The 16,137-nt window shown below is 55.3% G+C and overlaps 1 protein-coding gene across 2 annotated transcripts in view; it reads left to right on the top strand.

Moving 5' to 3' along the window:
- The window catches only part of LOC135324848 (ciliary neurotrophic factor receptor subunit alpha), a 347,194-nt gene that overhangs the window by 320,284 nt on the left and 10,773 nt on the right, over positions 1–16,137 (top strand). For both annotated transcript variants that reach the window (XM_064501838.1, XM_064501837.1), the window contains 2 exons: positions 430–596; positions 10,367–10,530. In XM_064501838.1, coding sequence (XP_064357908.1) covers positions 430–596; positions 10,367–10,530 — 331 coding nt within the window. The remainder of the gene's footprint in view (positions 1–429; positions 597–10,366; positions 10,531–16,137) is intronic.

Here is a 16,137-nt window from a genome sequence, read left to right as displayed (position 1 = left end):
CTGTGTAGGCTTCTAGCTGGGAATAACATCCCCTTGCGAGTGGCACACACAAGCCTGAGAAATTCTTCTTCAGGAGGAAAGTACTCCTTTGGCTGCAGAGCTGATGTGGCACATGGTGACCTCAGGCAGAGGGAGACACAGTGCTGCTGATAGAGGCAGCAGATGGAGAACAGAGCCCTGATAAAGTCGAGAGGAAGCCAGGTGGGGCTCGGGACTGTGAAGAGCTATGCTCAGCCAGTCCCAGGTTTCTGCTCAGCTGAAAGTGTGTGTCCAAGCCCTCGGAGCAGAAGTTTGCTCAGCAAGGCCAGTGTCCTGAGTTGCTCCCAGGGCCATTTCTTGTTCCTCCTCTCCCCATCTGTGTGGAGAGCTGCATCCCCATCCCTGAGCAGTAGTCAATAGGTAACAGCTCTTCTCATCCCTGCTTTCCAGACATGGCACGAGAGAGATGGTCTGCGAGAAGGACATCTTTCCCAAAAACAGGTGTCACATCAGATACCTCCAGCTCTTCTCAACGGTGAAGTACAAGGTGACTTTGACAGTCACGAATGCTCTGGGCAAAAACTCCACCACTCTCACCTTTGACGAGTTCACCATAGGTAACTTCCGCAGCAGGAACTGGCCTCTCTGAGCCAGTGTTGGGGTTGATTTGCTCTGCACATAGCATCACCCACCAGAGAAATGGACCAGGGAAAGGGGCAGGCTCTGCAGGTGGATCCTTTACCTCTCCGTGCACGAGGTGGGGCCAGGGTTCAAGCCATGCTGGCTTTCCTTCTGATTCCCCATTGACTCTCCTGGTCCTGCTGTAACTTCCCAAGCGTAGAGAGGACAGTGGCATTTGGGCTTTGCTGCAAGAAGCGTGCACCTACCAAGTGGGTGCTTGGTTTAGGAGCCACAGGCTCTTTCCCACCTGGGGAGCAGATGACAGCACCTGAGTGCCCCAGGGGAGCAAGTCAGGATGCACGCGGGCAGCCCCATGCTGGTCCTGTGTGTGGCCTGGCACCCTGTTGGGTCCTGTCTCTGATGGTCCAGATCTTGTGTAACTGCTGAGCTCCTTCTTGCTTGGGGGTTGGGGATGTGGCTGCAAAGTATCAGGGGAGAGGGCTGTGAAATTGTAGTTCTCCATATGACATTTTCCTTTTTGCCTCTCTTAGTCTTCATAAAAGAGAGGTTTGGTGTTTGTGCTGGAAGCAAAATCATGGAAATTAGAAAAGAAATTAAAACATCCCATCCTATTCCTCCCATCCCTAGGCAGGATGAACCCTCCCAAAATCCTGCTCCAGCAGCACTTACCTAACCTGCTCCTAAAACCCCTCTTCACCCCTTTCACACCACCATGCTCTCTCAGTCAGGGAGCAGATGTCCTGGCATGTGCAATGTGGCTGGCTGCTCACACACCACGAGGAGCCCCCAGGCGAGCCAGCACCTCAAACCTCATCCCATGGGATTTTAGAGGATCCTGTCCCCTCCTCCGGGCAGGATCTTGCCATGTGGTTACAAACTTTCTGTCCCCATTGCTGTGGCTCACACAGACCTGTCTGACTTTGCATCTCAACACAGTAGCCCCAGGCATAAGTGCTCAGCAGAGCCATTCAGGGCAGCACTAACAAACTCGGTGCAATAATAGATAACGCAGAAGATGCAGCCTCACTTTGCTGTCATGCCTTATCTCCGAGCCCTTCACAAGACCCCCAGGAAAGGCTGCAGCAGCGCTAGCTGAGGCTCTCTTTAGCTCAGTTTCAGGCTAGCAGAGCTCAGCTCTGTTGCTGATGCCTCTCTGCCTGTGACAGATAGTCATGGACCAAGCAATTCAAGGAAAAGCATGGCAAAGCAGGGAGCTGGGCACTGCACTGGCGAAAGCCAGATTAAAGCTGGTCAGAGGAGGGTGCTGCAGCAGGCTGCTTTACCAGGGCCGGACTGTGCATTCTCAAAAAGCAGGAGAATTTTCAGGAACAAGTGGAAAAACAGTTTGTTGGTTACACATAGCAATTACTGGACCACAAAAGCAAATAAATAAAGCCTAGAAATTCAGCCAGGGTTCAGTCAATGCCTTAGATGAGGTGCATGGGCTAGTCCTTAGCAGATGGAAATATCAGAGTGCAGGATGAGGAGCTCCACTGCGGTTTTATCTGGCACCAAAAGCAGATTTTCCCTTTCTACCCCAAATTCTGGAAAAAGTAACTGCTCTGAACAGTGCACGGGGGTTATTTTGGAGCAGGGACTGTCCTTTCATGTTCCCACAGTTGTGACCCATATTCGAAGCTTGTGTTCTTCAGTGCGTTGTGAATGTTGATAGCAAGGGAAGGAGCTTACTAGGGAAGTGGTGGAGTCTCAACCACTTGGGTGTCTTTAAGTAGAAATTGCAGTCTTTGTGGTAGATACACTCCTTAAACGAAGGTAACCTCCAGCCTGCAGGGCCCAGGGCAGCAATTAAGCCCTGCATTTTCCAAGTTCCTCACATTCCCTCCTCCAGGAGTTCAGGGCATTGTCCTGCAACATCTGCATCCCACCCATGCCCTGCCTGACACACCTGGTGCCACTCCTGAGCAAAACAACCGGCACCTCCTCAGGAGAAGGAATCTGCCCATCCTCCATCCAGCCCACGAGGGAAACCCACCCGGGAAGCACCGCCCAGCAACCCGCTACAAGCACGGTGTATCCTGGCGCCGGCACAAGCCGGGTCCAGCCCTGGAGGCTGAACTCAGCTCAGGTCAGAGGCACTGGTTAACAGAGGACAGCATTGTCCTGGGCCAGCTTGGGTGTGATAGCGCTGCCTCTTCCAAGGAACCAGGAGGGACGCAAGGTGCCCAGATGTGTCCTGGCAGTTGTGGTGGGAGATGACACCTCCCTCCCCAGACGCTCATCCCTTCAGCAGCACACAGGCCAGTGCTGGGCAAGCACAGCCATTGGCAGTGAGGAGCCAGCAAGGGAGGAGGGCAACCCAGGACATGGCTGCTCCTCAGCCCCGTTGGATGCTCCCCAGATAGATGCTGCTCCTTGGTGCAGGAGACAGAGCCTTCGCGGGGCAGGTGAGAGTTCATAAATTCTGCCAACCCCTGGAGGACCATCACCCAGCACTGCTGCTCTCTAAGTGTCTTCGGTCTACTTCATTGGGATAAATAGAGAGCAACATGTGTCTTCAAAACCCGAAAGGCTCTGCCCAAAAGAGGAGAGAACAGGCAACACTTGGCAGATGTTATCTGTGTTGCTCTAATGTGTCTGGAGACCGTGATGATGAGCTGGCACCAAGGTGGTAGGAGAAAGGCTGTGTCCTACACCGCGGAGCCAGTCTGCTTCAAAATACACTTCAATATCTTCCGGCCTTAACATCTCCAAAATCTACACAGCTATGAAATTCTCCCTTCCTCGGCATTTTTATGGCTGCCTGTGTAAGCAGCACAAATGCAGTCGTCATTAAGTGTTTAAGTAGGCAGTCGACAGGCTTAGCAGAGTCATTATGAGATGAACTCAGCTGCCTCAAATCACCAGCAATGTACCCTGAAAGCAACATACCTTTAACCATGCCTCTTGTGTCTTCCTGGGGCTGGTTTCAGTTAAAACAAATGTACTGTATTAGTATATTTTGACATGCAGTTTTGCCTTGGTTGCTTAGGGCAGAAAATAGCAGAGGCAACTAGCCCAAAGGTGCCTGTTCTTCTTGTGCAAAGCCTCCATGTTTCTGCTCCTCTTGTGGGGCTCCTCACTGTAGTTTTAACATTGGGCTGTGCAGAGTGTTAGCCTCAGGAAGGCCCTCCCATTGCTGCGGGCTCTAGCAGTGTGGATCCAACATCTAGGAGATGCTCTGGAGATCTCCACCTGGGCTGCAGCAGGAACGAGGTTCATCTTTGAAGTTGTGCTGAGTTTTGTTCGACTAGATGGAAGTGGGAAAAACCTCTGTCTTTTTAGACAAAGCCATTGCATCAATTTGTTGTAGGAAAAACTCACATGAGGGCAGTGCCCTGCTAAAAGGGAGCAAGTGTCAACCTGCAACTGCACAGGGCTTCTCCTAAAGCCCCAGTGCCTCCTTGCCCCATCGGGATGCCAGAGCCTGCTTTGTTTTTTTCCCTTAGTCTGGAGAAAATCATCTTCTCTTTCACATGGAGGTTAAACCCCAGGACCCTGCTGACGCTTACAGCTCTGATCTCCTGCCCAGTTGGGAATGGAGCAGCCGGCAGCAAATGCAAGAGCAGCGCAGTGTTGGCGTCTCTCCCTGCTGAACGTCCAGGTGGTGAGATAGCTGCCCCGGCTTCCCCAGTGTGGCTGAACCAAAGCTGGGAGCAGACCTGCTGCTCTTTTCCCCGGTAGACCACCCACCGGCACAGCCCAGGCTGACACAAAGAGACCCCTGGAAAGAAGTGACCTCCTTCAGTTTTGCTTCCTTCCTCGCAGCCCCCCGGCCCTGGAGTCCCCAGCAGAAAATCCCTTTTCCAGCTGCTCAGAAGATGAACTCTAATTGAGTGGAAAATGACTGGTAGTTTCTTTTGATATCCTGAGCCGATGCCTTGCTGGCGGTCGCGCAGTGCTGGTTATTAGCAGCCAGCTGCGAGGGGTTGCTCTGCATTTCCATTTTCAGTGATGGCTGGAAGAGGCCTTGCACCGCTCTGGCCCCCGTCTTTCATCACGAGGAGATCTGGGCTGCCTGCCTCCCTGTTGCTTCCCTGGAAATTGTTTTCTTAATTATGCAAAGGTATCAATATTAAAAGAGGTGAGCATGGGGAGCTCAAAGCTGTGTTGGCATGCAAAGCCTTGCAGACGTTAGATGCTCCAGCTCTGGGACAGGAAGTGGGAGAGGGGCTGGAGAAGGTCAGAGAGGAGAGGACTTGGAGGCAGAGGAAGGTGGGGATATTTATGGCCCCCAGCCCTTCATTTGTGGGTGTGAGCAGGCAGAATTGTCCCTTTCCATGGATGCATCCTGCCTTAGGGTGATAGAGGTGGCCCTGTCCATGGCCCATGGCCCATCACCCCGTGGCACCAGGAGCCTCGGTGCTGGGGCTCACCCAGCCCAGCCCGCGCCAGCACGGCGTCCAAGGAGGAAGCTGGCACCACCTTCCTCTCTCGCATTTCAGCCTGAGCGCCAGACAGATGGCATGTGCATCCCTCAGCAAAGCAGGAAAAACAACATCTCCACACAGCAAAGCTGAGCCCAGCATCCCACCTCGGCGACGCCTATGTCTCTTCCAACATGAGCCCAGGGCGAATTAGCAGAAGAAGATACATAGCATTAAAAATGTAACAGCCTGCTAGCACCAATTATTCTGCGCTGCTGGTACGGTGTGCCGTAGGCAGGGCTGCAGCCACGCTGGGCACGCAGGAGGGAGCTCAGCAAGGGACAGTACGGGGCTTCACCCCAAAGGAGCCAGGAGACTTTGCAGATGAGCTGGTGGGTTATTAACAGGGTTTCTCTTCCCACCTGGAGCTGCCCTGCCAGGACACGATGGAGCACAGCCATTTAGAAGAGGAGGATGGTGCTCCAGGAAGTAGGAAGGCAGCCTTGGATGGGGCCTTGTGGATATGGGTGCCGAATCTGCTGCTGATGCCTTGTGTGACCTTGGGAATATCACTCAATTTTGCTGTCTTTGGGGCGGTTAAAGACACAGACTATCTCGGAGGGGTTTGGGGAGGATGCACGTGCCCACTTCTATGAGGAAATCAGATTCTCTGAGCATGGGTATACAGTTGCCTAGGCAGAAGGTCAGTTCAATTCATACTACTTAGGGAGGCAGAATTAAATTACCTAGACTGACATTTGGCTAAGACATGGAGTTTAATATCCCTCTTCTCCTGGAAAATGCCAGGGGATATTTAACAGTCACAAGGGATCCATTTTCCGCTCATTTGAAAGATGGGTGCTCAAGACAGCGCAGCAAGCAAAGGGTGGACTCGGGGCAAGTCCTCCTTCACGCTCCCCTCCGCACTGTGGGTCTCCACTGCCCAACTGAACCAGAGGCTTGTATGCCTAAAAACAGCCTGGGGCAACAGATAAAAAGCTATGGTTAAGTACAAGCTCGCAGGGCCTTTAGGAAAAAGCTGGCACTCACCCACTGCAGCAGGCCTGATAAAGAAAAGCGCTGAGATTTGGAGATAATTGCACGATCCTTTCTGGCACCGCCGTTGGTGGGGACTGTTTGTGCAGGTCTGCTGCTTTCCATGGCTCTTCTCGCAAACTAAGCCCTCGCTTGGACGCTGCAGCTGAAAACAAATCGGGAAGAGCTGTGAACCATGTCCCCGGCCAAGTCCCAATTCTCCTTCCCAGGAATGTTTGGAGATGCTCCCTCAGCTCTGCAGAATAATATTACATCTGGTTTTGTAGCCGCTTAACCAATACTCAGCCTAATGCCCATCGTCCATTATTATTATTACTATTATTGTTTATATTACATTACCGCCTGCAGGCCCTTCCTAAGGACAGGGCTCTATTATCCTAGCTGATGTACAGCCAGACAGCCCCTGCCTCGCAATTTACTGTCTAAATGGACTAGTCAGAAAGGGACCGGGGAGAAGGAGGAGTGTTTATCCCTGTGTGAGGAGCAGAGACCTGGGAGGCCGACTAGAATAAATGACTCATTCAAGGTTGAACGGAAAGCGCGTGTCGGAGCGGGGAGCTCAACCTGTGCTTCCAGCAGTCTGGCCCCGCTCGCTTCGCTCCTCGGATGGCCCTTCCATGCCCGGCCCCGGCCCTCCGCCTGGAGCTTCGGAGCTGTTCAGTCAGGAGAAGATTTGGGAAGGGGTGAGCAATGGTTGGGGACTTTTCTGAGCCCCTGGTTGGCCCTGATGGAGCTGTGCCAACCTGCCCTGAGGTGGCCACGTGGAGCCTGGGTGTCGTAGCACCTACTGCTGCACCCGCGGGTGCCAGGTGGCCCGCCAGGGAAGCCCGTGCCGCTCTGTGCTTTCCATCCATCACAAGCCTGGGCCAGCGGTGTGTGCAAGGCCTGCAGAGGGGATAACTGAACGTCTAGCTCACCTGGATGGGGCCACGGCTGGAGGGCTGCCAGGGACACGCTCTCCGATGATGTGCACAACGTAATGAGGTCTGTCCTAAGAGAGGAGACCCTATGGCAGGAGACTGGTCACCGGGAGGCGTCCGAGAGCACACTATGAGACCGCCTTAGCTTGGGGCCACTGTCCAAGCCATGGTATCTCCACTAATCCCCACATCTTGCAGCTAAACCCTTGGGTGAGTGCACTTAGCTCCTTGGGCGAGTGCACACCATGGTCCTGCAGGGACCTGTGGCTTGCACAAAACCAGCGCTTGCGCAGTGTGCAGCAGCTGAGCGCTTGGGGAGCAGAGGTGGCTGTGAAGGAATGGAGAAGAGGACAACCTGGTTTGGCCACAGCCACTGTGCTCGGGGCAGGACCTGCTTGCCGGACCTGCGGGCTGCTGGCACAGCAGGCAAGGCCAAACCCTGGTGAGGTCCCAACTCCCGGCGTGTCTATCTCCACCGTTACAGAGGGGACATGGCAGGAGCGGCTCCAGTTGTGTGCTGTTCGAGGGGCTGGCACTGCTGCGCTTCACACAAGCCGCAGGGTTACAGCTCATTTTGAGCCTGGGCAAAAGTCCCACAGCCTGGGGAGGGACACGTGGGGAAGCTGCCGCAGCCCTCATGAGCCCTGCTTTTCCCATTAACCTGCGGCGCCGATCAAAGGCTCTCCGCAGCGGGAAGGCACAGCACTGGTCGAAGGCTGGGCTCTGCCACGCTCGCTCACAGGCAGGCGTTTCCTCCCCCGGACGCCTGCCATCCCCCTCCGTTTTGCCAGAGGACTGTCTCCGATCCGCGTGAGCCGGGCTGCTCACCAACCCCCTGCAAAAGGGACAGATGACCTCCACCTCGGTGGCAGGGCACCTTCTTTCGCACTCCTTTATGTAGTTAAAACCAGCCCACCACAGCGGCGTCTCTCGCTGCCAAAAGCACACGCACCTGCTCAATGCGGCCACGCTGGAGCATCCCTCTGCCATCACAGAAACCACCCCGCATTGGCGCGCCAACAGGCTCCTCACGTTGCACCCGGCTCTGCTCAGCGTCACGTATGCCCCCAGCCCAGCGCTTTCATCCTCGCGGCCTCCATGTGGAGCTGCAGTTCGGAGGCATCTGCATTCGTTCAGCCGAACAGATTTTTGTTTTGCAAAGCGAGTGCACGGAGTGTGCAGAGCCAGCACTGGATTTATACTTTTCCGTATGTGTGTGGACTCCAAGGTCCTGTCAATGGGAGCTGATGTCCAGCCCGAGCCGAGGACTCAAAGCGAGCAGAGGAATTACACAGCCATCTGGAGTAGCTCAGCACTGCACAGACCCAACAAATCCTCCCTCCCTGCTGCTCACTGAGTGAAGGCAAGGCCACCAGAGGCAGCTCAGTCCTGGCCAGCACCGGCCCCCCCTTGCTGGCTGGCTCTCAAACGGGGTGACTGGGCTTTGCAAGTGTACCCAGAAAGCTCATGCTTTTGCACATGTTGCCCAGACGCAAGCCTCACCGAGGATAAAGCTGTAGATGGAAGACCATGCACGGTGACGCTGCAGAGCCTGTCGATGGGAGCAGGGAGGCAGTGCTGGGCACCCACACTGAGACCCTTCAGTGCTCCTCTCCTTCAGCTGCCCAGAGCCCTCCAAGAGCATCCTCTCAAGCAGCCAGGATGGAGGAGGTGCTGTCAACCCTGTTGCATTGGTACAGCCCTCTCTGCACCCGTGGCAGGCAGGGAAGGAGCTGGGAGGCAGGGACAGTGCAGGCTTGCAGAGGTGCCCCAGGGATGCATGAAGTCAGGGAAGATGAGGTCTAGGGAGGCTGGACCATGTGGGGCAGGAGGGCTGGAGACTGGGGAGCAAACAAAGTGATCCAGAGGGAGGCGAAAGGATGGAGGAGGTGGGAAGGGGGCTGTGTCTCAGGAGGAACAGAAGAAACACTGGATCCCACTGGGGTGGTGGGGCCTTCACTTGCTCCTAGCTATGTCCCTCTGCCTCATCCTCGGCCAAGAAAGCAGGTTTGAAAGCACCACAGATTGATTTCTCTGTAGAGGAGCAAGCAGTGGCGATGTGGGGAGGCTGTGCTGCTGGGGAGGGTTGCTGTGGAGCAGAGGTGGCAGTGAAGGACTTGCACACATCTGCCCTCACAGCGAGCCTGGCCCCGTGCTGATGCCTGGACCGGCACAGCTCCCAGCCTGCTTCAAGCAGAGAGAGAAATGCCCTTCGTGCTTATGGCAGCGCTGCAGGGGAGCAGGCTGGCAAGGGAGTCCCTGGCGATCAGGTTGCATCTCACTCTCAGCTCACTCACTGCCACGAGCGGCTTCATCTTCCAGGGAAGGCAAAGCCCCCACAGGGGCATCACCTCTCGCCAGCAGCAGCCAAGCCCCCGGGGGCTGGCACAGCGCAGAGGGGGAGCCCTGATTGCGCGGCAGCATCTCCGCCAGGCAGAGCCAGGCTCCTCCTGGCCCTGGCCTCTCCCCTCCGTGCTGGGGAGTGCAGACTGATAGCGGTGCCTTCGCAAGCTGCTGGCTGAGGTGCTTGGAGTCGGGGGGGACATTGCATAATGCACCAATTTTCACGCCAGGAGAGACGGTTTCAATCCATTGGCTTGCCTCCCTCCTGTGGCCTTCGTCGGGGAGGGGGTTGAGAGCCCTCCCGGGACACGAGCCGTCACGTGCAGCGCTATTATTAGAGTGCGCCGGAGAGCTCTCTCCCCCCGTGGCTCCCCGCTGCAGCTGGGGCTGGGCCGTGCTGGTGTGTGGGACCGGCAAGCGCGGAGCCCAGCTCCTCGTTTGAGCCGTTCCTGCTCCGCAGCCCTGGAGCCAACAGCGGAGCCGGAGGGGACCCCCTCGCAGCTGCTCGGGAGGGATGCGCTTCACAGCCGGGCTGCCTTCGCCTGCCAGCTCTTGGGCACGTGTGTACAGCAGCTCTGGGGACAGTGGTGGCAAGCACCTGGCTGCGGAGCACACAGCTGGCTGTGGGCTGTGGCGCCCCACCGCTCCTGGGCGTCTCCCGCGATGAATGATTAACACTGCAGCTCTGTCCTGGCCAGGAGAAAGGGAGCAGGGTGGATGCACCCAGCTCTTGGTCTTTTTTTCTAGATTTGCTATTGCAAACCTTTGATGAGGAGCAAGGCTCACTCTGGAACAGGCAGTATCGTTCATCCCTACATCACTACCAGCACTTTAAAACAGCCGCCACTTCAAAGCACTTTGCATAGCTAGGAGCCAGTTAATATTCACTTGCAATACTTGCAAAGCGCTGGGAAAATATCCCTCTGCCCCAAAAGCGGAGCAGGGTGAGAGACAATCTCTCTCTCAGCTGTGCAGGCGAACAGCCCCCGCTGCTTCGCGGAGGGGTGCGAGGCAGGGTGAGACGTGCCGAGGTTTCCTTGACGGCTTCCTCTTTGCTTCCAGTGAAGCCGGACCCCCCGGAGAACGTGGTGGCCAAGCCAGTGCCCAACAACCCCCGGAGGCTGGAGGTGGCGTGGCAAAACCCCTCTTCCTGGCCCGACCCTGAGTCCTTCCCGCTGAAGTTTTTCCTGCGGTATCGGCCCCTCATCCTGGACCAGTGGCAACACGTAAGTCGCACAGGCTCATGCAGAGGTGGCCGGGTGGGAAAAAGGGATTTACTGCCCGGGCAACGCGCAGAAATGCGCCTCTGCCTGGATGGCAGGCGGTGCAGGCACGAGCGAGGGCAGACAGTCGCTTCGTCTCTGCCTGTTTCCATCCTCCCTTCTCTCCCTCCTGCCTTTTCTTTCTTTTAAGTCTTGTTCTGCCTCCAAATGGCTCTACACGCTCTCCCCTCTCTGCATTTTAATACACGGCCTGTAACTATTTTCCATACATATGTTCTATATAAAACCTGCCAACGAGATGTAAAAGGCATTTAAAGTATAAATGTCACTGCATTTAAATGCGCCTCTGCCACATTTAGATTTTGAACTGGAGATAAAATACCGTGCGCCGTAACTCAGAGTGTAGTCAGTAACAGAGTGATTGTCTTGATGTTATCGTATTTCTTACTTTTATTTCTTGTTTCTTTAAAAAAAAAAAAATCATCTGAGAAATTCTTGGCAGTCCCGAGGATGGAATTCGTTTGTTAGCTGCAGGAAGATAACGAACGGGCTCTATTTTGTGACCCTCGCGCGCTCCACATGTGGAGGGAAGCGATCTGCTGCTCCCGAGCAATGCTGCTGCGTTGTCGCGGTTTGTCCAAAATCCCCGTCCCGCTGCAATGGGCTGGCAGAAGCCAATTAGGCCAGCTTGGTGGTGGCTCGTTTGATGGGGAGGTTTATCCACCCACGAGAAAAAGACAGATAGAGGCCAGCAACCGGTCCCTGGGGACTCACCTACATTGTGGAGCCGAGTGGGGCGTTTTCTGCCTGCCAGCCCATCTCAGGGAGAAAAAGGATTCAAGAAGGGAATGAGAGGCTTTGCTCCACATCCACATCTCTTTAGCATGTCACCAGCTGTGGGGCTTTTTCTCTTTCTGTCTTTTTTGATGAGGTAGCAATGTCTATCTTGTTTCAGATTGCAACATTTTGCTGAAGGCGCTGAAAATCAGACAAGGGTTGGGAGAGGTTTTTCCCACTTGCTCTTCTTCTCCCTCCCCCGCCCCCCACCCCAAGAAATGGGAGAGCGGGAGCCACAATGGCCCATAAAACACGCCTGAAGTTTAAAAAAGCAGAAGTTGAGTTTGCTTTGGATCCTTTTTTTTCGTCTGGGTGGGAAAAATATGTTCAAAATGTGGAAGTAAATCATAAAGAAGGGGATGGATTCATGGGGAGTATGCGGTGCAATATCAGCTCTGTCAGGTTTTGAAGCAATTGGGAAAAACGCCCATGTTTTCACCACTTCTCTACCACGGATTGATCCCGGCGACAGTACTGTCTCTTGTCTTGGCACCTCGGGGCTGTCCAGCCCCCCGTCAGTAGGGGCTGTGGAGGGGCTCGTGTTCCCCGTGCCGAGCTGCGCAAGGCCTCAGGGGGGATGCTGCCCCCGCTCCACCGGCCGTCTTGTGTGGAGACGGAGGACAGCCGTGTTCAGGGCTTGCAGGGCGCTTGCAGGGTGTGTATAAATACACTCGGTGAACCTCTCCGGAGATGTGGAGGTGTGGGAGACACCTGCAGCAGGCAAACTCTGGCTGGAAAAGGCAATTTCAGAGCAGTCAGAACTAGGTTTCTCCTATTTAAAGATGCCCTGAGCCGGCGTTCTCTTCTAAGAGCTGGCCAGTGCTCCTCTCTCGGCGTCCTGGGAGGGGACGGCACTCCCAGGTGCCACTTATTCATCACTAGCCTGTTGTGAGAGGTATTTCCCTGGTCACTAGCTGATGGCAAAGTGTGTTTGGGAAATAATTTGCTCAGCGAGCGGGCACAAACATTCAATGAACGAGGTACCAGCCTTGTTTTCTGACTGTCTACCCCCGCCGGCTGGGTAATGAAAAATCTGATTTGTGGATGATTTGAAGAAAACTGCCACTATTCATCAGATGAATTATTTGCAAAGCCTAATTCAATCAGCTCTCAAACCCTAGAGGATGGTAGAGCTGCAGCAGCCAGAACTGCTCCAACCCTGGCTCCCCTGTGCATGCTCAGCCACAGCCCTGGCACCCACCAAATGCAGGGATTTGCACCCAGACACCAGTGCCCTGGTGCACTGAAAGCACGCAAAAGCCACCCTGACCTCTGTTTTGCTAGACCTGTTGCTAACTGGGGCTGCTAATGGTGGTGTCCCCATTCCCTTGGAGCCAGCCAGGAGAGGGAAGGGCACAGCTCAGCGGGGTTTACCCGGGCTCGGCCCGCCCAAAGGCCATCGAGCTTGTCTACGGTGGTGATGTTGGGTCTCCCTGCGGAGGACGTGGGTGCCTGCTTCCCCCTTCTCCTGGAGGTGCATGGCCTCCTGGGGGGCAGTGAGCTGCCCCAAGGCTCTGCTCCTGCTGCCCCACCAGCTCCCGGTGCAGGAAGGGCGTTGCACACAGCTCGGAGCATGTTCTTCCAATGGGGACAGGAGAAATCTCCACCGGCATCCAGCACCAGCACCCATGGGTGCCCTTATTGCACGTGGCAGCGCAGCCCTGCGGGGAGCCCAGCGGCCCCGCAGGAGCCAGCCAGCCTGAGAGTGCGGGGACCATCCGTAGCCACAGACATGCACGCCGGCCCCACTCGCACGTGGTGCTTCTTGGCAGAGGCAGCAATTCCCCTCTCTGCCCTCCACCTCCCATTATCTTTGCAAGGCCTGATTTATGCACCGCACCTTGGCAGACAGGACTGAATGAGCTCTAATAGGATCAGATGGATGTCGAGCTGTCGAATACCGTAGGGCCTGATTCAATCAGCGTCTGCTCACTCCCAGGCTCTGCCTTTCAGGATTTCAATAATGCCAGGCCTTGGCACTAGACGATGAAGCCGTCCACAGTGGGAGCAGTGGATCTTCTCGAGGCTGCTGCTGTGTCAGCTATCCATAAATGCGCACACGCAGCTCCCCCCCAGAGAGAGCCAGGCGAGCGGCAGAGCGCCAGGTGATGCCTGGCCAAAAGCACTCCTGTGCGGGGAGAAACCTCCTGTCGCGCCCGAGACGGCACTTCCCCCCGCCCCCGCGCCGCTCGTCTCGCTGTGCCTGGCGTTGCACGGCTAAAGCGCAGGGAGAAGAGGGCTGATTTCTCCGGATGCTCCATCCGACCGGTGCCCCACAGATGCCAACACCAGACCCCCGGTCCGGACTGCGGAGCTGGGAGCTGCTCTAAGCCAGGCACGGCGACCACAGGCAAAGTTGGCAAAGCTGCATCTGAGCTGGCCGGCAGCGCTGCAGCATGCCACTTGCGCTCCTTTTCCCCTGCTCAGCGGTGCATTTCCGCTCAGGCCACTTAGCAACTCTGCTGTTGTCGTTTGCTCTGGGAATTATTATTCTGTTGCTCTGGGAATTATTACTGTGTCAAGACAGTGAGCGCTGGCTCGAGCGTGCGTGCGTGGGTTGCTCCTTGTGTGGGAGCCGGGCCACCTCGCAGCAGCCGCATCCCACCTGGGCATGGACATTTCTCGGCCGTTTGGGCTGCAAACACGTCAAAGATGGACTTTGTGTCACAACGGGCGGTCGCCGACTCGCCCCTCTGCCCTGCTCAATAGTGAGCTCACTTCAGAGAGCCAAGAAACTTCAGAGTCACGGTCCTCCCTTTCTGGAAGAGGGGCTGGCAGTTTCTTTCCTGCCAGAAAAGAGATGGGATATTTGTAGCCTAAACAGGTTTTTTATTCCCTCCTTTTGGCAGAATCTCACGTTCTGTCTCCTAAATATAAAACATTAAATGTTTAGGGTATCCTTTATTTTTCTCCTGCTTTTAAGTTTGTAATTCAAGCCAGATTAGCATGGTTTCCTCTTCTGTTTTATAGCCCCATCCTGGCCCCAAGCGAGCTCTCCTAATGCTCTCAGATGTTCCTCTAATGGATTACCTAGGCTGGAACTGGATACCCTTTCCTAATGGATTGCTAATAGCCTGTTTCTGGTTTTACAGGCTCCTTCAGTTAACTCACAACAGCAGCAATCTCTGGGCTCACACATATTATATCCCTGCAAGCACGTTCATGTGCACACAGCAAGGCGAGCACAGGCATCTGCAGAGAGCAGGCAGGTCCCCTGCGTGCACAGTGGGGCGTGCAGGCAACGGGGCGCACCTCCGTCCCTCTGCGTTGCAGGTGCTTCCCTGCAAGCTGGCGCACACTGGTCTGGGCACATCAGGTGCTTGAGTTGGATGTGCTGGAAGAGGCTCTCCCAGCGCATCGAGCTGGTGTAATTGCAGTAACGCCCCGGTGCTCACAGCAGAGGAGCAGGAGCCCTCGGTAGGGATGCTCATGCCCTGGCAGAGGGCAGCAATGGCAGGCAAAGCCAAACACCATCCACGGTGTCTTCAGAGAGCCCCGGACTGGCTGTACACCAGGTCTGCTCATGCACCTCAGTGTTCGCTGGATCAGGACCCCGGCCCCAAGGCCACACAGAGTATACATCCCACTCCCAGCCCCTGCCACATCAACCGGGCGTGTAGGCGGGAGGCTCGGGCTGAGTCCTAGCAAGCTCAGTGCAAGGCCTGGGAACGTGACAAGTCTGGGAAGGTATTTCTCGAGCAGCGCCTGAGCTGGAGGCCAGGCCTGGAGAGGATTTCCTCCGGTGGATTGCCAGCAATTTGCAGATGCCATCACAAAGCCTAATTGAACCCATCGGCCATGCTGACAACATGAAATGTTAACGAACCGTGAGGCAGGCTGCACCTCAGATCTTGAGATTTGCAGTAAAAGGTCATGAGATATTTAAAGCTAATACTGCGGTTGGGTTCTCTCATTCCTCTTCTGTTTTGGAAGCATTAGAGCCCCATCCTCTCATTCCTCTTCTGTTTTGGAAGCATTAGAGCCCCATCCTCAAGCATTTTCAAAGGCTGGAAGCATCCTTCTTCAGCAAAAGCAAGCAGCTCACGTAATCCCGTGACTCTAGGATCTTGGGCCCCGGAGCCCCACACGCCATGCATGTGTTCAGAGCACATCCTCCTTGCAAAGGGCTGTCAGCCGCCGTGCTGGCCTCACTGCTGAGCACGAAGTGCGTTTTGAGACACGACTGATTTGCCAAAGATTTAGTAGTTTTGTTCGTTGGTTCCCAAGTGAGAAGAGGACACGATGCTCTGGACTGGCCACGGTGACTCGTGTCCTATTGCCGGAGACCACAGCTGGGGCAATGGCCAGGGTGGCTGTAGGGATTCACCCACCATGTCGTCTCTGAGGCAAAGAGGTGACTCTCACAGGCTGTCTCTGAAAGCTCCTATTTTGGACCAGGCTGAAATAGCCGAAAAGGGTGTGCTAAGGCATATCCTGCTCACCTCCATCAGTGCCAGGGTGGCAGGAGGGATGGAGCCAGGGAAGGCAATTGGTGCAACAGCCCACCGCAGCTCTGTCTCCGTCGATGTGGCAACAGTGTCACTTTGCAGCACGCGTGCTGCTTAGCACCCGTTGGTGTAGCCCGGGTTTCTGCCACTCTGCCTGCGCTTCTGCTCCGTGCAAGGCAACCTTTGCGGGGAGGTCACCCTGACCGAGCTCGGTTACAGCTTCACGCCTGGTAGCTTTTATTGCAGTGCTTCTCTCCCTTCCCCTCCCAGCTGCAAAGTCAGTGATTAAAAAGAAAAAAAAAAGAATTAATAGGAGGGAGCAAAA

Source organism: Dromaius novaehollandiae, chromosome Z (genome assembly GCF_036370855.1).
Source record: "Dromaius novaehollandiae isolate bDroNov1 chromosome Z, bDroNov1.hap1, whole genome shotgun sequence".
Lineage (NCBI taxonomy): Eukaryota > Metazoa > Chordata > Aves > Casuariiformes > Dromaiidae > Dromaius > Dromaius novaehollandiae.
The sequence above is the reverse complement of the archived record's forward strand: the minus strand, read 5'-3'. Positions and strand labels throughout refer to the sequence as shown.